This window comes from Anguilla rostrata, chromosome 6, assembly GCF_018555375.3.
Source record: "Anguilla rostrata isolate EN2019 chromosome 6, ASM1855537v3, whole genome shotgun sequence".
NCBI classification, from domain to species: Eukaryota; Metazoa; Chordata; class Actinopteri; order Anguilliformes; family Anguillidae; genus Anguilla; species Anguilla rostrata.
This window is the reverse complement of record NC_057938.1, coordinates 23,510,785-23,535,585: the sequence shown is the minus strand read 5'-3', so window position 1 is coordinate 23,535,585 and position 24,801 is coordinate 23,510,785. Positions and strand designations below refer to the sequence as shown.

At 44.5% G+C, this 24,801-nt stretch overlaps 1 protein-coding gene across 19 annotated transcripts in view; it reads right to left on the bottom strand.

Moving 5' to 3' along the window:
• Positions 1-24,801, bottom strand: part of LOC135256858 (receptor-type tyrosine-protein phosphatase S-like) — a 191,851-nt gene that overhangs the window by 17,408 nt on the left and 149,642 nt on the right. For 8 of the 19 annotated variants that reach the window (XM_064339080.1, XM_064339079.1, XM_064339082.1 and 5 more), the window contains 15 exons: positions 22,398-22,591; positions 21,342-21,368; positions 19,848-19,965; positions 16,299-16,892; positions 15,296-15,390; positions 14,645-14,898; positions 14,275-14,362; positions 13,584-13,811; positions 13,216-13,373; positions 12,561-12,596; positions 12,198-12,313; positions 9,073-9,120; positions 4,749-4,846; positions 2,725-2,848; positions 826-1,001 (listed from right to left, as the gene is read on the bottom strand). In XM_064339080.1, the coding sequence (XP_064195150.1) occupies positions 826-1,001; positions 2,725-2,848; positions 4,749-4,846; positions 9,073-9,120; positions 12,198-12,313; positions 12,561-12,596; positions 13,216-13,373; positions 13,584-13,811; positions 14,275-14,362; positions 14,645-14,898; positions 15,296-15,390; positions 16,299-16,892; positions 19,848-19,965; positions 21,342-21,368; positions 22,398-22,591 (2,354 nt within the window). The remainder of the gene's footprint in view (positions 1-825; positions 1,002-2,724; positions 2,849-4,748; positions 4,847-9,072; positions 9,121-12,197; positions 12,314-12,560; positions 12,597-13,215; positions 13,374-13,583; positions 13,812-14,274; positions 14,363-14,644; positions 14,899-15,295; positions 15,391-16,298; positions 16,893-19,847; positions 19,966-21,341; positions 21,369-22,397; positions 22,592-24,801) is intronic. The other 11 variants (XM_064339069.1, XM_064339072.1, XM_064339073.1 and 8 more) reach the window with 11 other exon arrangements.

Sequence of the window (24,801 nt, the reverse complement as noted above, 5' to 3'; positions counted from 1 at the left end):
ACACGCATTTGGAGTCGGCAGGACACCACTGCCCTTGCTTCCAAAAAACGTCTTTTTTTCTCCTATTCTTGCTCTCGCTAAAAGAGCTGCAATGATATCTATTTGCACTCTGTTAACCTGGATCATCTTAAATTCTGTTTTATGTCAAAGTAAGTTTTCTAAGGGTTTTTTTTTAAATCAAAGCTGTTTCCTAATACTCCAGAACTGTTGATGAGATCTTATACACGTGCGCCCTCAATTTCTAAAAGTTCTTTAATCTTCAATAAACTCAGAAATTAATCTGATCCTAAAAATCAGGCCTTTCAGGTATTACAGTTTAGCTTTCAAAATCCTCTGTGATACACATGTAAATGAACTCTGTCATGTCTGATGTAGACGGTTAATGTGACAACGATACAATGCCGGAATAATCCTCAAAATCAATCAATAAATCAATCAATTATGGCTGTATGTCTATACATAATACAGCATCAGTTTCTTTGAAAGCAAATACAAAATCTATTTTTTTGTGTCTATAGGACCCCCTTGAAAATGAGATGCTACATCTCAAGGGGCTATCCTTTCGATAATTTTAAATTCAATAAATTCAGATTCAAATTTTCGTATCTCAACTCAGTTCAACTAATTCCACATAGATTCAGACACCTGAAAACGGTAAAATTGACCGTAGCTAGCAATGGCACAATGGAAGTCACAAGCCTGCTGTTGTTCAATCATTCTCCAAAACAAGCCATTGTATTCAAATAGGGGTGGACAGTGCAGTTCTGTGTTGCTGACTAAGAGACCCCTTGCGGGCTGATTTGAAAGACGAGCGGAGCCACTCACCCGGGACTTCTCCTCCAGCCTGGTCATCATGACCACGGTGGCGGCCCTCTGCTCCCAGACCATCCTCCAGAAGTCGCCGAAGGTCTCGGGCAGTGGGCCCTGCGTGGCGATGTACGCGTTCTGCTTGCGGTAGCCGTCGATGTAGTTGGCGTTGATGTAGTCGCTGCCCATGAAGCCTGAATACAGCAGAGCAGGGAAAAGAGAGCACACTTATGACATCATGCAACGTACCAACACCAGTGTGATACTGGCCGTTGCACCGTTTCACAGTCAATACTCTTAACGTGCAGCAGATCCTCAAAGTAACGGACTGACCAGCTGACCGACTGCGTTATGAAACGGGAAGTAGCAAATGGAATTATGATTTATCAACATCAAGACCTTGCTTCAGCACTGATGCAAAAATTATTAATATTCAAGTATTGCACTGAAACAAGGCACACGTTCCATTCATAAAAAATAGATAAAAGGGCGTGTTTTAGCAGTATTGCTAAAGAATAAAATACAGGGAAATGTGTAGAAAGGGCTAGAACAATTCTTTTTTTAATGTTGAGTATTTTAATGTCACATTATGACTTCATGTTTATAAGTTACAAACATTTCAAGAATTTCAAAAACACCCTCTATCAATGCATTCATATCTCAGAGCTTCTACTGTAGAATACAAAGGAACAGTTCATAAATAAATGATGTGACATTATGCCTATATTACAATACAGACTTCAAGTGACAGCTACTCTGACACTAATGATATTAGAGTAATAAAACAAGCTGTTCTTTTGGGGACTAAAACTCTGGATTTTCATATTCTGTCTGACAAGAAATGTATTTTGTGCTATTTCTCAGGCTCACAATATGCCTCAAAGTCCCCTCGAATAAATACAAAGTACTGTTCTTCCTCAGGGTCTTTCAACACATTTATTTAGTTTTATGAATTCTGAACAAATGAGTTATGCCTAAAAATAGCAATGGTACTGCTCAATCCATATCCACTTGTTTATTCCACTGAGGCGTACATGCCAACAATCATACCAAAACAGTTTCTGAGCTAAGCACGATACCCAAGCTGGTGCTCCCCAAAAAAGGCTTTACGTAAGTAACTTGTCTAAGTATTATGGAATCTGGGACAACAATGGGAACATTATCACCTCCTCTCATGACAAACCCCACAACTCCTATGCTACAATCAGAGGATCTGATACTATTCCTCAGGTACTAAAACAGGGGAGATAGGACAGTACTGAAAAGTACTGGGAACAGGTGTCAGAAAATTCAAAAGCTCAGTAAACAACATCTTTTCAACAACAGTTTGGTGTTGATTAGGAGTCTAAAAATAACACGGGAGGGGTGAAAACAAAGCAGCTGGCACAATAAGGAGGGCGCTAACGCTATATTCCATAAGCCGCAGAGCGATGGCGCCGGTCCTGCTTTTGTCACATCGAAGGCAAAGGGGATCGTTGCGTGCCCGAACTGCTCCGTTGCTGAGACTAATGGTGAAATCACTGTAGTGTAAAATGACAGTTTTTGAGTTGATTAATTTATTCATGATTCGGTTTTTCACCGATTCCTTTCGTATATTGGTCTTTTTCACACATCGTCCACTGGGCTGTTCCGAACTGTGAAGCTCAAAATAAATGCATAAATAAACAAGCAAACAATCTAAATAAATAAATATCGCTGAATAGAAAAGCTTGGCTAAGCTTCCCGTCTTATAATACTCAAGACTTTCAGGTAGGGAAAACTGAATATTCTTCATGTCCAGTGTCTCAGTAGTCAGACACACAACACTACAAGATGAACAGTGAAAATGTACTTTACGTATAGACTCCTACTTTATATGCTATGTGTGATTATGACCGTAGTCTATGACATCTTTGGAAATGGGGAGGAGTCTCTTACCTTCGACAGGCGAGAGGACAACCCGGGAATGGTCGTAGGCGATGACGTTGGCGTAGCGGTTCTTGGGTTTGTTGACCTCCAAGTTGGAATGCTCCCAGGTGAACTGCTGGCCAGGATCGATGGACTAGAGACACACACACACACACACGCACACACACACACACAAAACACAGACTTTACTACATCCATACATCGCTCTTGGTAGTGGTGAGAGAATGAATTATCATAGGATGGCGGAGCATCCATTATTGGGATCAGTGCTGCAGACAGTGAGAGCCAGAGACTCTCCCCAAGGGGGCTAGACCAGCCTCACGCAGACAGGATAAAGCCAGCTCCGCTCTGCATACAGGAAGTGGGAGCAGATAATCCATCCCCTTGTCAGGATAATTTCGTATTCCATTACCATTCTGTACTCGCTTTCAGGTGACAATGCCTTCCTGAACCTGGCATAAAGGATGGTCACATTTAAGCTTTGAAGATGCAGGCAGCGGGGCTAAATAAAGCAGCTAAGCATATTATGTATACATTCTATCAATAACCAAAAAAAGAATGTTGAACATTAAGGGAGCCAATGACTCATCGAAAATGATCAGTGGGTTACCTCAAAATGACCATATAATTACCATTCTACGTATATAGTGTAAGACAGAACATGACACAAGCATTTAGTCAGGTTTACAGGGAAGGCCAGGGATGATGAGTCCTAAAAAAGCACATGCCTTCATGTATAGGTTAGATGTTTTTTTATTTATTTTAATTTTATAACGACAGCACACATTGACAACGACATTCCTGCCCTCAACAAGAATGCATCTAAGCCTTCTCTTTCATCTAGCCAATGGGCTGCGAGTTTGTTTTCAGTGTAATTTCTATGACACCAGACTTTGGGTATCCAAGGTCAGCGATATAAAAATATGCAAAGATTTCCATTATTGCACCCACACTTGCACATCTACGAACCCTTCAACCATACACTGGGTATCACAAATATGCCAATGACTGAGATTGTCCAGAATGAAATGAGCTTTTCCATTTCACTGTGAGCACACATTTGGTGAAATCTGGGAGTAAGTGATGGGAGCCGAAAGAATGCATTTCAGTATATATGCGCGTTCAGAGCATATGAGAGACCGCGTTCGTGTAAATGAGATATTTAAACGCTCTGTACCTTCTGGCAAGATGCCAATAACTGTGTGAAGATTAACCTCCAAGCATTCAGTTGAATGTTTTACGTACACACCTTGCCTCTCCCTAACCCCCCCCCCCCCCCCCTCCATGGTAAATCATTACTCAAGGAGCCTGCAGCTCCAGGAGAGCCGCCCTGGTGAGAGGTGATTCATCAAACGAATAATAAAATGCAAAGCTGAGCCCTAATTTAAATTCTGTCTTTTATTTTTGGAAAGAGTAACTGGAACTCTGACACCCTGAATCTGCGCGTGTCTGGGCTCAGTGTGTCTCTGCTTTCTTTGCCTCTGCTCCGCGTCTCATCTGTCTCCTGCGAGACAGGAGGACGGTACTGCTATGCGGTACCAGTAATGCTGCGAGGCCACGTGTTTCTGTCAACAGTGAACTCAGTTTGTCTTCACAGCCAACCGCACTCTCTTTAGTTCCGCTCTTCCATTTATTCATGTTTGGTGTGGTTTGGAATGTGAAACTACACACCTCTGCTGAGGTTAAAATGTAAAATACCTTTTTGCTAAGAGAGAGAGAGAGATTATTGAAGGGAGAATGCTCACTTCAATTAAATATACATGTTATACGATAACCGTGAGGTAAACCACTGATCCATTTTTCAGAGCACAGTCCCCAGAGCTCTAGAACTCCATTGGGGAAGACTGTGGTCTTTACCAACAGCTCTCAGGCCACAAAGTGAGGGGGTGTGAGGTTAATGCCCTCCCTTCCAACTCAGTGTAATGCTACCTCTCCTCCTCAGGCGGCTCCTACACGCCTACTCCACTCTTCCTCTCTGCTCTTCTCACTCCCACTCTACTCCAGCACACCTCCATTCCTCCCCAGTCCCTCACCTCGTATTCCTGCGAAAGCTTGAGGTTGTCGTTGGCCTTCAGCAGCTCGGTGTGTTCGGCTAGCTCCGAAATCGGGATGGGGGGGTGATTCATCATACCTGTTCAGAGGATGGAAAGAATGAGAGAGAGAGAGATAAAGAGACAGAGAGAAAGGGAGAAAGAGATATGTGGGGGAAAGGCGGGATTAAAAAAGTGTGAGAAGTCCGGCAGGTGATACTATAGATCATCAAAACAAATATGAAAAGCAAGGCCACAGAACATGAGGAGGGAGGAATAAAACACAGAAGAGTCTGGTACAGTACATGGGACACGTGTGAGCAGCACCCGCGGTGGGACAGTGAGACACATACACACACGCCACCTGCATGGCGGCTCGCGTGACGCAGACGCAGTCAGCAGTCCGAGTGGCATTAATGAGTGACGCAGACGCAGTCAGCAGTCCGAGTGGCATTAATGAGTGACGCAGACGCAGTCAGCAGCCAGGCCAGGGCTCTCGTGTCTTTTGCCATTCAGCTTACCGAGGGGGCTCAGCTCACAAACGGTTCAGAACACAGAGTCACTAAGCAGTACGTACTCACCACCCTCAACAAAAACCCCTTTCCAGAGAGCCTTGTCAAAAAACGAGGAACCCTCTTTTTAGCATTGAACAAGGTCATTTTAAAATTCATTTTAAAACTTAACAATATGTAGCAGCTCTAAAATACTAAATATATTCTTGGTTCCTCAAGCAGTAACTGAAACAGGTACCACTCAAATCCATTCATAACTTTGTTATTTTGATGCAAATTAACAAGGTATTCAGATACATATTATAAATACCTGTCTGATAAATATTCTGATACGTTATGGCAATCCTTTAAGTGAGATCATAATATCTTTTCAACTACGAAAAATCAGTTATTTTGTTCCATACAGTTATAGTTTTATAAAATAAACTTTAATTGTACTAATCATGGAATAAAATCTATTTCTAAAGACACTTCACTTTTTATAGACAGAGCACTAAATTGGATCATTTTAAATGTACCACATGTACAATCTAATTTTACCAAGAAAAAAATGCACTGCAATCCAGTTCCGTCACAGATAATGCTAACACTTCAACACTATCGACTTCCTGCCTTCTCAAACATCCGCTCACTGACAACCGACACAACATGACACTGACAAACTAGCTGTGCTTTGACTCAAGGGGGTGTATTTTACTTTCCTCTTGGGAGTTCATGTACTAGTACCAACAGCTACAAAGCTACCATTTTCACAAGCAAAGTGTTGTATACATTTAATCTCAGCATGTTACCACGGTAATATACATGGGGTAAAAGCAAGTATGAGTGCATTTTGGCACACTTAACCAAAAACATTAAGGGGGGGTGGTTCCGGGGGTTGGGGGTGACTTGAGCCCTAGCCTGGGGATGGGCACAGTGACCGAGACAAAGGCGCCGCAGTGATGGAAAGGCGTGGCCTGGAGGTGCGGCACAGTGACAGACAGGCGCCGCGTGGAGTTCCCGGACCTCTCGCTGACCCCATCAGGCAGTCAAACATGCACGACCTATTGCACATTCCATACAAGAACAATCAAAAGGCATGGAGCACGAAGCGCTCTAGGAAGGGAATATAGACTAAAAAAAAAAACTGTGTGCTGGATTTTGAACTGAACTGTCATGTCCTTCCTTTGCAGAGCACATTTATATTTTTTGAGTAATTATGATAGCTTGCCTTCAGTCAGCAATGTCCTTTGATCTCATTTTGATCAAAGGTAATTGAGCATACAAAATGAGCATAATCACATTTACTATAATGTATCTCCCTTCTGGTTTGCCTTGATGAAACAAAATATCCCTTTTCCAGTACACAGCTGAACCTGGCTGGCTGGCTGGCTCAGATTAGCTTCCAGGTTATTTTTACGGTCTTTCTTGTCTGGCCAACTGGCTCAGATTCCAGGTCATTTTGCGATAACTTTTGCATCCAGTTGACCCGGGTTAGCTCAGCTCATACTTGGAGTTATGGATGGAAAGGAACACACCAACATTGTTCATTACAGATCATACATAAACCGTACATATAGTATGGGGTCTAATTTTTCAGCCAAGGGCAGGCAGATGTCTTCATCCTGCCCTGTACAGGAAAATTTGTAAAAATGGAATTTGACTCTAGAAAGCGTTCTTTTAGTTCTGACGATACGGACCCATGACTTCAGCTGATCATATTTTAATAGAATTGTATTTTGCACATAAGTGGCCATTGTCAGATGCAGGAAATGTCATTAACAAAGCCCACCAGATAATAGGATACGATGTCAAATGACCAATAAGTAAAGCCACTTAAAGTAATGAACGAATCAACAGTCAACCCAATATATTGCCTTCACAAGGCAAATGATGAAAAATCCCTCAACCTCAATTTTGACCACCTTATTTGTTATTTTAAACAGGACAGCAAGCAACAGGCCAGGAGCTAAGTGCTGTATGTTCTGTGAAATAACAATAAACACCAGAGATGATAAGAGGTACAGTATGCCAGCATAGGATAGCACATACACTCCCAAAGGCTTTTCAACTTACGGTTTTCACCGTTGTCATTTCATAATAAACTACTCAGAATCCCTTGCTACTATCTACTCCTCAGAAGAGTTTGTATGAAATGATCTTCGTGAAAACTTATGAATCAGATCTTTTTAGTTTCAAGTTCGTAAATTGCATATATAAATTCAAGGAAAAAATTTATTCATTGAGCTAAATCAAACGAATGATTCATTTACATACTGTATAAATATAAACCTAACATCAACTATCAAACATATTAAGTAACAGATCAAATGAATCTTGAATGCATTCGCATGCTATTGTGGCAATATGCCTGACCATAGTTTTCGTAACCTAGCTTGAGATGAGGGTGTTCTAGACTTTAGACTCTCACACACACACACCAATGCCAGAGCATTACATTAGGCTTGTGTTCCCAGGATTGACCCATTGATGTGTTATAATCGTTGATACTCATTCAATCAAAGACCACGTACGGTACATGACAATGATGGCATCACTGTCAGTTCTTTGTGTTCAACAAACCCCTCAGATAAAACGCTAATGAAATACTGAACGTATCTGGTACTGAGCACACCCACCACGTACAATTTTATGGTCACATACTGTAGATCTGTGATGATAAGAACTTGAACAAAATGACATGTGCTAAATATCAGATGTTATGTATCCACATAAAAACCCCTTAAATCTAGATTCCTGCTCATCTCCTCCGCTGCATTGCTCTGGGTTACGAAAGTTGAAGATGGCAAACTGCTGATTTCTCTCATCTTGACACAGGCTTTGAACTGCTAGTGCACTTACGTGACAGCCTGTCGCAGGGTAAGTTATCATCCCCTCCCTACACCGTAAGAGAATGCCCCAGACAGGCCCATCTCTGTGCGCTCTACTCAGAAAAACAGATTTGTCTGTATTTGCGAAAACATGCAAATTGCAATGTACCAAGGCAGAAAGCAGAAATGGCCTATCCTTATGAATATGCAGATTCATAAACCAAGCCATCACAGACTGTATCACACGGCTAAAGGATATACAATAACAAGAACCGCCACGGCGGAAACCTCACAGCGCGCCAGAAACGTGCAATCAGCAATCTGGTATTTTCCCCCCATCCAATATCCTTCACCTTGATATGAAGCTGTTGTTTTCTCAAGCAATCAAGAGAAGATCAATGAATGAGGGGAAACAAATTGGGCTCCAATTACACGTTTCCAATCTCACGTTCCCCGCGGATTTCAGCAGCACAGCCCTCCGATAATGGCCCCGGAACACTGAGAGTGCATTTGCATACATTTATTTACATGAAAACAGAAAGGGCCAAATTGACTGTAAGAGAACTCCCCCCCGCCCCCCTCTTCTTGTTTTTTTTTCTAGCACTGGAAAGGACAGATGAAAAGCCTGTTTGTTCTTAGGTGTTCATTTAATTGATTTGCCTCATTATCGTTACCGCTTCGAATTTCAGCTCAGGTTGAAATTAGAGTGCTGGGGTGAAAGGGGGAGGTGAAAGGGGGAGGAGGAGAGACGCGGTTCTCCTCCACGTTCGCGGCAGCTGCAGAGCTCGCGCGGTGCAGTAATGAGCAGCCAGAAGCTTGTGAGCAAAAGTCAGACCAAATGAAGCAGACCGCGGGACCTTGGTGCTCTACTGGTGAAAAATACAGGGGGAATAAAAGAATGAAAAAAAAAAACAAACAAACAGAGTGGTGAGTGGCACAGTGCTGCTTCTTAAACAAAATGCAAAGTGGAAAAAAACACAAGAACGCAAACTCGTCGGGACTAACTTTCATTGTCAAAACCAGGTTCGCTTACAGGACTGCTCAGACCAGAATCTGTGAAGAACAGCAGACATAAAAAACATAGATGGTGAAAACAAATTATGGCACAATAGTAAGGCCGGCACAGCACTGAAGACACAAAAAAAATGAATTTAGAAAATTATGAGAGCCTTCCACTAGAGCACAATGCAAGCATTCAGGACTGGGAAAATTGGCGCGTACGATTTGCGCTGAGGCTCGGACCCTCCTCCAACTGGCCCACAAACCAGCTGAACCAAGGAAGAGGACCGCAGTGTGACAAAAGCGTATTCTCAAGAGTAGGCACCATGTTCCAACTGCACTGTCAAGAAATAAACAGGAGCGCCAAATGCGGCTAACCAAGGGCTTGGATGAAGTCTGGAAGGAACCGGCCATTTAAGAAGACTCGCGGGAAACGCAATGTGCACCGGAGCGGTGGAGCAGGAGCTATTGTTGATAAGCTGCTTAATTAAAAAATAAAAAAAAATAAAAAAGCACTCTGAAAAAGGGTTTTCCCCACACTCACTGCCGCCTCTCCCGCTCTCTCATACATCTGCCTTGTCGGGGCTTTGGAAGGGAGAAGCTCCCCTTCACCCCCCGGGGTAATGCATCAGAGCCAGCCAGGCGAAAATCGAGGGTGAGTGGTTAAAGCCCTCCTTGTTAACCGCATTCTGTCAGCCTGCCCACGTCTCCTCCTGCGGTCTCCATGGCGCGGCCGCGGGGCGGAAGGGTAGGCCGCAACCGGCCTGGCCGCCGTTTCATCTTGCGCCGTCGCAAACAACCTCGAACGGTGCGAAAAAAAAAAATAAATAAAAAGGCTTGCTGCTCCTGACAACGGCGCGCCTACCCTAGTTACGGGGAACCCCGCTAGGAACGGGCGACGAACAGCCGTCGTAAATACGGCCTGTCCCATTAAGGAGCGCCGCCCTTTTAAATACTTGTAAAACAGGAAATTAAACTAAATGGGCTCGGTCTTAATTGGGAGGGTCGAGCGGATCGAATCCTGCGCGAGACGACGGCTCGAGCGGGCGAGCGCGGAATCTCTCCCGTATTTCACCGGCGACAATGATTCATTAAAGGATGTGGGGCGGGTCCACAAATCTTCCGTCTAAAGATGCCATCCATCAAAGGCTGAGGGGACATTCTGCCTCCAGGAATCATGGGAAAGCACGGCAGTTAAATGGATGGCTGGGATGTTAGAGAATGGAGGGGGGCTGGGGGGCGGGGGGGCGGGGGGGGCAGACGGTTCCGGCTCATGGGCGAGCTGACAGCTCACTGTAATTTCTCCCAGATCAGACTGCAGTCTCTGAGAGTCAGTCATCAGGGCTGAGGAACCTCTGGAAAATGGACTCAAAGACAGTAAAGACAATATATAGAGGGGAGGGCGGGGTGAGGGATGGAGGGCGCGAGGCAAGGGGAGAGGGGGGGAGGGGCATGGGGGTGGGAGGGGGATGGGTATTGCGAGGAGAAGGCTAGAAGACAGAATAACCAACATGTGTGGAAATGAATCTGCAGTACATCTCAACAGGTTAGAGGGGGGCAGATAAACAGAGAGAACGCATGACTGTCATATGGACAAACACACACATGATCTTTATTTAATGCCTACCCGTGGCACTCTTCAGGCATAAAGATTCATGCCATATGCTAAGAGCTGCCAGGTGCTTCTCTGAGCGTAGTGAAGTGTGGTCACTTGAAAAATGGCACCTATTAGCGAATGGAAGTGTTGCAATTGCTCACTGTACTGTTTAATTAGCTCAAAATGGCACTTTAAATGAAATTGTTGGAGCAAACTGTAAATGGTATTACGGCATTCAGCAGAGCTGCAGAAAGTTGTAAACAGAGCGTATGTCAACATTTTTACAGGCTATCACTCGTGCCTGTAGTGGAATAAAAAGAAGCATGATAGTACACTCACTTTTCTGTCATTGTTTCTACACCCCTGAAAACACTGTAATCACAAATTTAAGGCATCAAGTGGATGATTCTCAGCCTGCAATAAATGGGTTCTTTCAGGTCTATCGAGTTATTTTTTTAAATTTCCAATAAGGTTTGATTTTGCTGGCTGGGATCCAGCTGATGTGCTTCTCTTTCAAATGAGTGTTGTTTTAATGGAATAAAACGTGGTCTGATGTGAATGACGATGACAGCTGTGTAATCTCACTCAACATGGCCGGATGGAGGCCAGGCCATATAGTCAGGATAGAAGTGCATTAGGAGAGTTTGAAGGGGAAGGACGGCACGGGGACATGTTTGGAGGGGACGCTCAAAACGTTGGAGGGGCATTTCATTGCAAGCAAATCATGAAGTTGTAGAGGAATGATTGGCTATAGCTGAATCAAGTACTCGATTATGGAAGAAGGAAGTCAGGTAGATAGAGTTAAAATTCAACCACTGTGACCAAACCTCTGAAAATGTCCCTCTAGATTCAACTTTATGTGCTGTTCCAAACTTCTAGCAAGAGCCAGTTCCAACCATTGCTCTCCCTCCTGTCTCCCCTCTGACATCATCCCCTACCTTCCAAACATTCCCTGAATGTACTGCTCTTCAACCATCCCTCCGGACTCTTGTATTTTCTTATCTCCACACTTGTATTTTCTGTTCAGAACACTTCATTCTGGACATTTACACATTCACCTCTCTACACATCCCCCTGGACTCATGCATATTGTTCCCCCCGAACTTCCCTCCGGACCGTATAATTCCGTTGGCCTTAAATACCCCATCTTTCCAAACGGCAGTCAATTCCCGTGGCTGCCTCTGTGATGTTTATCGTATTTCCCATCAGTTGTTCTGGCAGTCGTAGCTTATCTGATGAAGATAACTTAAGAGAAGTAATGAATGAACAGTGCAGAGGGGGAAATGCAGGTGATCGATACCTTCAGGGCAGTTGGTCTTACGTCTTGCATTGATATTTTCTCCGATGCATTCACACATTGCACAGTGCCACTGTATTAAATTTATTGCTATTGTACGCATCAGCTGCCAATCTCAGACTTAACAGAGATGGGCAGAATGCTTGCTGACCTGCCTTGTTGCGGTAATAGTTCGGAAATGTATCACATCTACAGCAGGACTGTACGAATGAGCACGGGAAAGTCGTGCGTTTGTACCTGGGGTCTGGAAGTTGATGCGCCTCATCTCAACGGGGTCAGTGGGATGGTGCGGCACGATCTCGATGTTGTTCAGGGGGCATTTGTTGCGAGGTTCTGCGTCCTTCCGTTTGCTGCTTCAGGGACGAAATAAGAGAACAGCCATCAAGAGACTAAAATGATGGCAAAAATACAGAAAAGCTGAGATTTCGCAAAAACCGTTACACGTAGGCACAAACACAAACACGCATGCACGACTCGACCATGCACCACTTCTCAAACAAACTCAAAATAGGGCTGGATATCATTACTTTTTTTTTTTGTCAATGTGGTATTTTTTATCCACTTTGTGGAAACTTATTCAGCACTACAGTTGAGCCTTACCTGTCCGGTTTGCTGCTTCCGTGAATAATCCGAGAGCAACACAAACAAATAAGCATGTAAATAAACGAGCACATAAATAAGGGGAAAAGTCGATGTGGAGCATTTAAATTCATAGGTCTGCAGAGATCAAGGCAATAGATAAAGTTTATGAGACTGGAGTAGACCCAAGATGGTCTGGCAATGAAAGACAAAAAACCTGCCAAACTGACTCCTACCAGGACGTGTGTCCAGCAAATTTATGCATTTGAGAGTGTACCGCAGGCTAATCAACATGGAATTTAGCTTTTCTGTTGAATCCCTGCAACCAAAGTTATGTATTTTTTTACAAACCCAGAAATTGAACTATCCCTTTAATACTAGGCAGTTACATTAGTGTATACACATAACTTAACTTGTCTTGAGATACAATGGAAAGCTAAAATGGAGTGTATGGTATGTTTCTGCATCAAAGAAAAAGCAGTGTTTGTGTCGTAGTACAGACTGCAGTAAAAATCCATTACGATGTGTACAACCTTTGTATCCCAGGCCTCGGCCTTCAAAAGTGAAATAATTAAAACAGGCCCCTCAGTCTTGACTAACAGAAAGTCCTTTGTCTGTATATGATCCCACCATTCCAAATCCGCCCTGCCCACTCCATGGTAGTCTATGCACTCACTTCTTGTACAGCAGAATGGCGATGACAATGCAGATGATGAAGACCACAGCAAGAACAGGCCCCACCACCCAGATAAGCCCGTCGCCTCCATCCATGGGCAGCGGGTCCACATCCGGGGCAATGACCGAGTCCGTGTAGGGGCTGGCCACGTACATCTTCTACGCACACACACACACACACACACACACAAAATGAGTCTTCAGGCTCACTCAACAATGTAAGAAATCAAATTTTCAGTGCGTCATTTCAGATGCATAACAAGACATGACACACATGATATGAGGGTCACCCGTTTCATTTTAAGAGAACAGTGTCCTATGGGAACCTCTCAGCTTTCATAACCGTGAGGGAGCAGGGGAAGAACGTACCCCAGCGGTGGTATTGAGCTCCGCCAGGAGGAAGAAGACGTACTCCTGGCCGGGTTCGAGGGCCCGGTTCTCGTAGCCGTTGTACTCGGCCTGGTTCCCCAGGGTGAAGAAGCTGGGCAGGGTGGAGGGCTTGAAGCTGGCGGCGATGTACGGCTTCCGGGGGTCCGCCTGCCTCCGCTGCCGCGAGGTCCGGCCGTAGCGGTGCTTCGGGCTGCTGTCCTTCAGGAGCTGAGGGAACAGAAGAGCAAAAGATAGCGAGAGAGAGAGAGAGAGAGATGGACAAAGGGAGTGAGGGAGAGAGACAGAGAAAGGGTGTGTGAGAGATTTTTATTATTCACATTGCTGTGACTAGCAACCAGAAAGTGAAAAAATGTACTATTTTAAACTCATGCGGCTCTCTACTGACTGATAGCGTTAAAACACTCATTAAACAACAGAAATAGCTCCAGAACTGAAAATATAGTCTCAGTTCACTGACATCGGAATTCTGTCAGACGGCTATCTTCATAAATAATAAAAACAGTCTCTCCAGTGTCTCTCTTACAAGTTTTCCCTTGTTTTTTTTTTTTATCTCACAGAGGCATTCTTGGTGCCTATAACCTTCAACAGTGTTGATGCAATGCTGTAAAATGATGACGTAATGCTCTAAGCTGTTGATGCGATGGTAAATAGACATCCCAGTTGTGCTCACCTCTTCCATGTCAATCTCCTCTGGGCTCTTGATGTGCCTGATGAGCCCTCTTCCTTTCTTTAGAGGAACTACCACCACATAGATGTTCCTGAAAATATGGCACTGTCAGTCAATCCCATCCATCAAATGCTTCACAGTTACGTGTCAAAATTTCAGTGTCACATCACATAGCTCGCATCTGCTGTCAAACAATCTCCAATCCCATTGATTTTGTTGTTGAGGTTGAGATTAGGATGTATGAAAGTGTGTTTGGGGTGCGTGTGCATGTGAGCATGGGTGTGTGTGTAGGTTTGTATATGTGCATGACTGAGAGGGCACGTGTGCATCTGGCATGTGCGTTTGTGTGTGTGTGGTTGCGGCTTCCTCTCACTTGATTATGTCCCGTTTTTCCAGTGGGGGCAGGATGAGGGTAAGGGTGGGCTCTAGGTCATGGTTATGGTCCAGCTCAGGCTTTCTGTTCAGAATCTGGGGGGCGGTCCTGGCATGGATGCGGTGACGCAGCCCCCCCATGTTGCCCTCCGGGCTGGTGATCTTGAAGTCATAAGTTGTGTTTGGCCGAAGGTTTGTCAACAAAGCTTTCCTTAACCTGGCATCTACATCAATTTTCTGGCGACTGTATTCCACCTAAAGAGGAAATTAAAATATGAAGACACACAGAAACACAGACTGTGCACAATTAAGTTATTGCTACAAATACTACATGTCCTTTTTGTTTGATGGGAAAAGAGTCATGAATACTTGTATTTATCTATACACACCTATATCTTTAAAGACGTTAACATTCATAATTCCCCTTATCCAGGGCTAGCATTTTAAATCATTATCCATTTCGTATAGCTGGACACTTTAAAATCATTTAAATCTGTGTAGGTATGCAACTGAGTTGGTCAACTGTAGATGCAATGCTGCAACCGTGTGAATCTGGAAGGTTCCCTCAGCCCTGAATCTTGAATGAGGAAGCTGAGGCCTGAGCACATCTGCCGGGGGAGGGGCAGATGGTTGCGTCGGTTGTGGCACTGACCGTGAAGCGGTAGGGGTATTTGCTGTCCGGGAACTCCCAGCTCAGCAAGACCGAAGTCTTCATCACAAACTTCACGGTGAAGTTCTTCGGGACGTCTTTTGGAGAGAAACACACAAACGAGAAAGAAAAGAAACGGGTTAAAGGGTTCAGAGAACAGCAGGCGTGGAGAGAAGAGAAGATGCAGTTCCATTCCTTGGGGGGGGAGGGGGGCTCCCTCGGTGCGCTGTGTTTGCTGTGGAGGTTTGTGGGAGGGGAAGGGGGGGGGGGAAATGGCGTCAGGTTAAACATAAAACACGCAGTCTTTGACACAGACGCACGGGGACGTGATCAGACGACGGCTCCGCCACGTGGCAGTACCTCTCCGTGAGCCGCGACTTTTGACTCGCTTGTCGTTTTCACACTCGAGTCGCAACGCCCGTAAAAATCGAGCACCGTCTGATTCTGTCGCTCGGATTGAGTCGTTCAAATAAGCCAGGGCAAGGCACTGCCAGCATGACCGATGAAATAACAATGACAGACTGGAACGAGAGCATGCCTGCAGTGGGAAGCAGTGCATCTTGGGATGCCATGCCGCACACTTTCCTAACGTGAGGGTTCATAATACTTTTAAAAGAATATAAAAAATTAAAGTAAGTAAATAAATAAATAAATAAGTAAATAAATAAATATGACGTGAAGAAGCAGAGAGCCTACCTTGGCATACAGGGTGTGCGTGAAGCTGAATATTGTGAGTGTACTGGCAGGGACTGGTGGAGGTACAGTATGTCTGCTAACCCATCACTTACCTCCAACATGAGGCCTCATCCCTCTCAATGGCTCTGTGTCTTACTGACTGACTGACTGACTGACTTACGTTTACCTTTGGTTTAGTGAAGTGAGTGTCCTGCATACGTGGTTTTGCTTTGGTGGTTTTTTTTTTGGTTTTTTTTTTGTGCTGGTGGTGGTTCGGTTGCTTTCGTTTCTGTGTGTTTTCCCCACGAGAGAAGAAACGAGCATACCCTACCTGTCTGGAAGGCCAGCGTTTTATACTGCATGGGAGGGCTGTAGGGCCCTGGACCTACACTGGTGCGCGCGCGAATTTTCACTTCGTACGCGGAGTCGGGGCTGAGTCCGCTGAGCGCGTAGCCGGACTCGCCGGCCGGGAGAGTCAGTTCGCGGGGGCTGGCGGCGCTGCCCGCCTCCTTGTACGCCAGCGTGTACTCCGTGATGGCGCCGTTGCGCTCCGCCAGCATGGGCGGCTGCCAGGAGAGCTGCAGCGAGCAGCAGGTGGCGTTGGAGCCCTCCGACAGCTGCGGGTAGCCCTTGGGCGCCTCCTCGGGGACGGTCAGCTCCTGCCGCGCCTCCTCCCCGAAGCCCGAGCGGCTCTTGGCCGAGATCTTGAAGACGTAGGTGGCGCCCCGGTGCACGTTGCTGACGGTGTACTCCTGCTCCTGGGCGGTGAACTCCAGCGTGGCCAGGGGGGTCACGTCTTTACGCCCGAACTGCAACCGGTACCCCTGCACCTCCAGGCCCGGGCCGCTGGCCTCGGGGGGCCGCCACCGCACCACCGCGACCGTCCCCATCTCCCGGGTGACCGACAGGGAAGGCGGACCTGGGACTGTGGACAGAAGGGGGGGTGGGGGGTGGGGGGAGAAGCAGATCGCTCTTACTACACACACAGGCCTCAGGCTAACTATGTATTGGTCCACACTATGTGCTGTGTGGACCATGCCTGTCATTGCATCATAACACCTGCTCGTAAAGACCAGGCCTTTCAAATTTCATCTGCCCTCTGCCACTGCACCGCTCCTGTAATGGCCCTGGACCTGAACTGCCTTCATTTCGCTTTAATGGCTCTGTGTGAGTATGGACTATTTCAGCATATTACTGCTCTCGGGGCTGGATTACTTCCCTCTTGCCATCACTCTCCAGCAGAAACTCTGTCAGTAAGACAGAGCTAGTGCAGGGAGAGGTGCTTTATATTAGACATGCACCACATTCCTTGATGGATAGCAACAGGAAAATTGCTCCACTTCACAATTCCCCCTTACTAATGCCCTCATGCACACACATGTACGCACTCACGCAACACATACATACACACATATATACACACACACACTCACAGCCTGGACTCCAGCCATATCCTTGTCATTAAAAAAACGCCTACAACCAGCCCAGAAATGTGACACACAAATCCCTTTGTGTCGTTCCCTGGGCAAAATGCTGCACACAAGCTCAGTACCAGCCCCCACCCCAGAAATGCCACATGTTCAATGGAGAGACCGTGGCAGGGAGAGGCATGAGAGGGGCAGTATCTTGCGGCTCACTCTGGACTTAAAGCTCTGACTGATATTTTCCTGTGTTTTCTCAAGGCTCACCTACACCACAGGTGTACTACTGTGCAGTTGTCAGTGAAGCACACCCAAAGTAAGGGCAAATGATGCTACCCACAACTGCATGGCTCTAAAGGGCCGTTGCATATGACTCGTTGTAAATTGCACCACTATATCACTACAGGTGAGTCCCTTGTTCCCTTTTATTCCAGCGGAGAACAGCAGGCTTTTTAATAAGCAGCTAAAATACCGAACAACAACCCTCTTTAATTTTCATACTGTCCTGGCTGAAAATGATTAAAACTAAATCCTTGGCGAGAAAGGTAGGAGTGTCTTTCAGATTTTGAAAAAGGGGTGAGGTGATTTTGAAAATACACAACAGAAATGCCAGGCTGTAACATTTTATCTTTTCAAGATATAATTTTTCTTTTTACGATGAATAAATCTTTTTACTAAATTGGAACCTGTATTAATTTCAAATAATGTCAATTATCAAGGAATGTGACTGTGTGGGAGCCAAAAGGAAATTCCTGATGGATGTTTTCCAATTATGTGTTGCTGCCTTAAGAAATTTAACTCAAGCGCTCACCAGTATTTTCTGGTATTATTCATTAGAAAGTGTTGCTTTTTTCATTATTCTTAAAATCAGTGTTTTTCTTGTCACCATGCTTTTCTAACAAATTACTGAAAACACCCTATCCTGGGTTCAAAGTGTGAGAATGTCTGATTCTTGTGTAGCATAAGGTACGCTAGGCTAATGGAATGACCTTACAGTGCCAGGTCTATTCAAACAGCAAAAGAATGACTGAATTTGTGAATTCTACTTTGGTCTAAAATTGTTTAAAAATGAGATAGTGCTTACAACAATAACTATTATCAGGAATTGACTAACAATACAGTGCAACAGTATCATTTATTTCGAGTACAAACTCTCACAGAAAGAGGGAATATTGTTAACTTATTAAGCATAACGAACACAAATATGATGATAAAACTTAGCATTTGCTTAATTCTGTTGGTTGAGTTGAGCCCTTTGAGGGAGGGGGACTCCCGGTCTGAGTGACAGCCAGCATTCCCTCATGTCACAGCCTGACACTTGCAGTGGGCTGTCTGTCAAAACCCCAGCCTTGTCGCGGGGGCACTGAAGCACAGAGCCGCGCAGAAACCATACAGCCCCGCCACATTTGGGTGACCTTTCTGAGATGGCCTTTCAAAGAAGGCTTCAGGCTCACACACTCTTTGGCTCCTGTAATATTAACATCAAAAAAAAAAAAAAACCTGCTGGGACCATCTGCTCAACAGCACAGAAAAAAAAAAAAAAAAAAAAAAAGATTTAATCTTCAAAACTCTGTGGAGTCTGAATGTGGCTATGAGCCATTTCTCAAGAACCCACAGAGACCTGCAAAATTCTTACTCTGATGCTGTGAGCCAGTGAGCGCAGTTTCTTATCCAGAGAGAGCCATAGCACACCCCTCTAAACTACTAAGCCTTAGCTTACCAACAGACCTACCTTGCTATTGCATGTGTAGCATTTTTGAATGAGCAGCACATTTTGGCTCTGCCACCCATCTTTGGCTGCACTCATATCCCCACCCAATGCGCCATTATCACACTAATCAACAGTCCCGCAGCAGGAGATTAATGGCAACAGATTTGAAGAGGAATCTTTACTGTAATGCTAGATTACGCTCACACAGAGAAGCCAAGATTGAATTAGCAGAGATCCATGACTGGGCCCCCTTCTTTGCCTAAGTGCCAGCACCACTGAAGCTTCCAGGAGCTTTTACAGCACGCTTTGACCCTGAAGAAAAATGTGTATTGATCCACGTCCACAACATCACTTGGCCATGACCCACACACACACAGGCACACACATGCACACACACACACACACACACACACACACACACACACACACACAGGCAAACGCACACACGCGCTTAGCTTCATAACTCAATATCCTCTCCCACATCTGAATTATACGCAGTACTTCACATGTTTTCGTATTACGATGAGATTAATTCTCATCAATGCAGTGTTATTCAGCAGTCTGCGGCGTTCTCCTCATTACTGTTACTGAATGGCTAATTATATGCTACTTGTGCATTTAAATCTCTGAGCAGTATTTGCACTTTTGTATTTAACTACTTGTTACTCCAAGCATGCTAATGATGCTAAAAATTACAGTGTTGAGACATGCAGCTGAGTAATACAACAGGGTAGTACTGTTTGCTAACCTGCTCCCCTTGTCACCACCAGTTTAGGCTTGCTGCGAGCACCATCTCCTTTGGTGGTGTACGCTGCCACGGTGATGGAGTAGGTAGTCTCAGGCTGCAGGCCCCCAATGATCATCTCCTGCAGGGTAATAAACACAAAGAGCACTGCTTTCAAAGGCCACGCATTAGTCTGGATCTTCTGGCACGAAAGGAAGGAAACAATGTTTGCTCACTCTTCCCAAAGTGCTACAATGGAAACATGCTATTTAAAAATGTCAAGGTTCAAAGCCCCGAAGCAAGGAAATGCGAGAACTCTTGCCAGGGTTGGAATTCTTCTGCAATCACTGACTAGTCCTGCCATTGGGAATGATGGCCTGGGGGAAGCGCTGCCTAAACCAGTACATTTCCTACGCTTTTAAGTCCATATTCATGAATACTATTCTAAGAGGGCAACTTTGGATAAAATCATATATATAATATATAGTGCTTTGTTATTTTTTCCCTTGTTGTTTTTACGTATTTTCTGCACGTATGCTTTGCTTGGATGTGGACATGTTTTAGTAGCAATGCGTTATCACCCAGAATCCCAAGCTCAGCTACAGTCAAGCCTTTGAATAAGAACGCTGCGGGTCATGCAATCGCCGTTTGTGCTTAATTTCACCCCTATGTGCCCCTATTTCAAAATGAGAAACAGAACAGCGTGTACTTTGTTTTCATAACTTTATTATGGGGATCTTTATCTTATGCATATTCGTCCTCTGCTGTCCTAAAGCCAAATCTTCCCCAAAATGTTCTACTTTATGTTAAAAAACCAAACACATCACAACTTTGAAAAAATAAATTGTCCTCACAAATTAATTCAGCTAATTAATTTTGTTCACAGTTCTTTTGTCTGAGGGTTCACAGATGCCACAATTCTCTGAAATATATTCACAAGCATAATTATGTACTGTGGAGAGATGTACTGGATGCTTGCAAGTACTCAAGAAAAAAGATGGGTTCAGTTTGGTATTAGTGGCGGGTCAGTTTGCTGAGAGTGACTGCTGGGTTCTTTTCAGGTCGAATAAAAACAAAATGGCGTCACAACAAGAGCAATGGCCCACTGCAAATATAGGGAGAGAGTGTCCCTACTCAGTGTACATTGCTAAAGCACTGCATGCCCTCTCTCTTTTTAATAATAATTCTTATCAACACAGCACACGTTAGCTTAGGCACACACAGCAATGGATATTGCATCTCCCGCCATTGTGCCCTTCAGCACTGTTTGTTAGTTGCTTATCACCTGTGAATGAAGTAGAATAAAAACTTGATTTGGTTAGCATAACACAAGCGCATGCTTGTGACTGCTAAGGCAAATTTAGAGTAATTCCGAGATTCAGAATGCAAAACAAATAACACAGTTTGTGATATCAGACAATGACAAAATGGGTCATAGCGACTGACGTGACCTATAGCCCGGTTGATGCAATACCCAGCTTGGCTGTTGTACGGGTACACCAAAATCTCTATACTCACATATTCAGCAGTGTCATCCATTTCCCACTAACCCCCATGAGAAAGTGTGGGAGAGCGATGAAAAAGAGGGAAGAAAGCAGAAAGTGAGAGCAACTTCAGGGGGCGTGAGGTGTGACAGCAGGTGGGGTGTGGAAGAAAAGACCTGAGGAGGTATACAGGCACCGACAGAACAACAAAAGATTCCTCGACAGAAAACAGCTGCGGAGATTTGCCTTCTGACAGGAACGGCTCTGATTGGCCGATCAAACGTTCATGCACGACACTGATGTGCAGAACAGGTGCTGGTTCTTGGGAGATTTCCTGGTTTTAGTCTCTTTGTTTTCCCTGCTCTCTCATGTACAACCTTCAAGCTGTCACAGTCAGAATCAATGGTGAAACAATAAACAAAGCTAGACCATACAAGTGAAAATCCAAGCGCAGATAAAATTGAGATGATAAATTACTATTTGTCTTAAAAGAAATGCAGTTAAACCATTTTCCACAGATCAGAAAGCGTAAGACAGGCTGAATACAGTCTGCTCTGAGCCTTCACATATGGATTCCTCGTAAATAGAAAAATTTGTCATCGGAGTCTGTTTTACACTCCAGAGTGTTTTCTCCATTTAGCTCTAGCCTGTAAGTTACCGAGACTGCACGCAGTCGCACTTGGAAAGTTATTTTTAACAATTTTCCCCTTGTCTTGTCGGTATAAGCTTCATAAATCAACCATTGGGGTGAGTTCATTTATAATTCAGTGGTTACAGGGAAGGCAGCCCTGTGAAATAATTTCTTTTTTTTATTATTGTTGATGCTCTGAATTCTGCACTATTTGTCATCGTGTTGCTCTCTCTTTGTGATGCCGACCAGGTACCTGGCCAGACCAAAGCCACAGCTTTTTTGTTATGTACTCGGTGGTTGTTATGTGTTTTGCCTATTAATATGCCCTGGATGTGGCTATGCAAATGTCTATTTGAACAAAGTGTCAAAATGTCAGCTCGTGTAGAACCAAAGCAGTTACAAAATCAGTTTGCGATGCAGGTCCGGCGGGGGCGCGGGCGTGGCCTGGGGCGAGCTCACCTGAGCGTCGGCGAGCATGACGTCCTTGATTCGGGGCAGGCCCCGCGACTCCCCGTTCTCCACGCGCACGTAGTGCACCTGGTAGCCGCGGATCTGGCCGTGCTGTCGCTCTGGCAACAGGGAGCGCCATGACACTTGGATCGCCGTGGAGTTCATAACTTCCACCTCCACTCGGCGGGGGGGCGCTCCAGGTACTGCAGGATCAAAGGAAACCTTGAATAACTGACTACATATGCAACTAGGCAGAGAAGACCATACTGAACCATACAGGTACCCATAGGGGCGACGTCACATCCTTGTATTACACTATATCGTCTAGGTACTCTGCTGTCAGTGGTCCTTCTCCATCCATTTAATGTTATATCTTCTACCCAAAAGCTGGATTCTAGATGTCTATAGGGGTGGAAATTGTTGAGGGAAAGGTTGAGGGACATTTTGAAATAGATGGTCTAGGTAAACCCCAATATATCTTATTTTTTTGCCCAGATATAGCCTGGCTACATCGTAGTCAGCAAGAAAGCTTCCGTGTGCAACCAAACATAGCTGAGTTTTGACCTGAATGCCAAGACAGTTGGCATTTCACCAACTTTTCACCACAAAAATGTCCATTGGGTAGTACATTACATAGACAGAAAAATGAGAAATATAAAAAACCTGCGGGTGGCATATCCAGCTTAGGGCAGGTACACACCCCATGGTCCAGAATGAAATCCAGTGGATCGATCGGTCAGGTAACTGCAGTCTGACTGCAACACCAGCAAGGGCATCCCCCACTCAGTAATGAACATACAGCTAATATTGTGGGGAGCAGAGTCAAAAGAAACTCTGCACACGTCTTGAGGCAGGGCAAAAATACAATTGGGAATCTGAAATTGTCAGGAAATTACAGGACAGAACAATGGGTCTCATTCACCAACTGTTCTTAAGAATAATTTTCTTCTTAAAATCCACTTACGCAGCTTTCACGAAGATTCTGACATTCACCAATGTTTTTATTTGGGATTTGTTCTTAGGTAAGAACAGAATCTATGCACACTCAAGAGCACACTTACGCACATTTGAGTGCTGACATGTTTGTGCAAAATAATTGGTTATTGCCTTTTCTTCAATTCTACAGTTGTATAATATTATAGGATTTAAATTACAATAATATTTTTATCATTTATATTTATTATTTTCATTATTTTACAAAGCATTAAGGTGCCAGGTTCCATCTCAGAGGGTGGTTGCCTCAGCGGGAGTAAATGATAAAAATAAAATCATTGTAGTGACCTTTTATTTTTGGGGGTTTCAATTATGCAATGTTTGGTCTATTCTGCAAAAGCAAATGTTTACATTTTTAATACAAACTAAGCACTTAAGTAACACTTTTTAAACACATGGGCATGTTGAAGAAGAGAACGTCACTAGGGGGGTGACACCAAAATGACTGGCAATACATTTTTTGTGCAGTGTTTTGTGCAGCGACGGGTTTACTCCGATGAAGTTTACTGCTGGTTGATTTAATGAACTGTATTAATGTGACGAGAAGCGCTTTGTCGTTTGAATGCATAACACACAATTCCTTGCGCCCACTCCCACCAGTATTTTTTATTTATTTATTTATTTTTTGCCTCAGATTTGACATCAAACCATTTTTTCACTTCATCAGTTGTGCGCCCTTCTCCGGATACAGCGTTCACTGAACGAGTAATATCATCCCATGTATCTTTTTTTGTGTTATTTTATATCCACTACTGACGCGACTAAATATGACAGTTTGTCGTTTGCTGTTCACTTCCCACAGCAAAACCACCACTTCAGAACTACTGAAGTTTTTCTTACGTTTGGAGTCCGGTGCTCCACCGTCTTTAGATTTTCGTTTGGGCATTATTGACTTTGTTGGCTCTCAAACTTTTCTTTTCGATTTCTGTTTGTGCACACGGCCCTTCAGTCTCATACACTTTTATGGGGATTGGCGAGGCGTTTACCTATGCTAATTAGGAACAACTGGCACGCGCTTTACACTTACGAGGACAACGGGATTCATCATTTTAAGAACACGTGCGAACAATTATGCGGTTTAAGAACACGTCGTGAATCTGACGTAGACTATTCTTAGGAATTTTCTCAAGAACAAATTTAAGAAAAAGCTTAAGAAGATATTGGTGAATGAGGCCCAATGTTCATGTGCGGCAGAGAGAGTATGTACGCACAGCGAGACAGCTTCCTTAATGGAAATGCACTCTCTTATAGCGATGTGTGGGCACATTCTCCGCCACCATGAGCCACTTTATTGAGTAATACATGCGGGGATATCCCCACGGAGAGTCAGGAACAGAACGCGACTTCCCACGTGAGGCTAGATGATCGCAATCCTCGATACCACACGCTGAAACCATCGCCCCCCGCCGCCCCACTCATG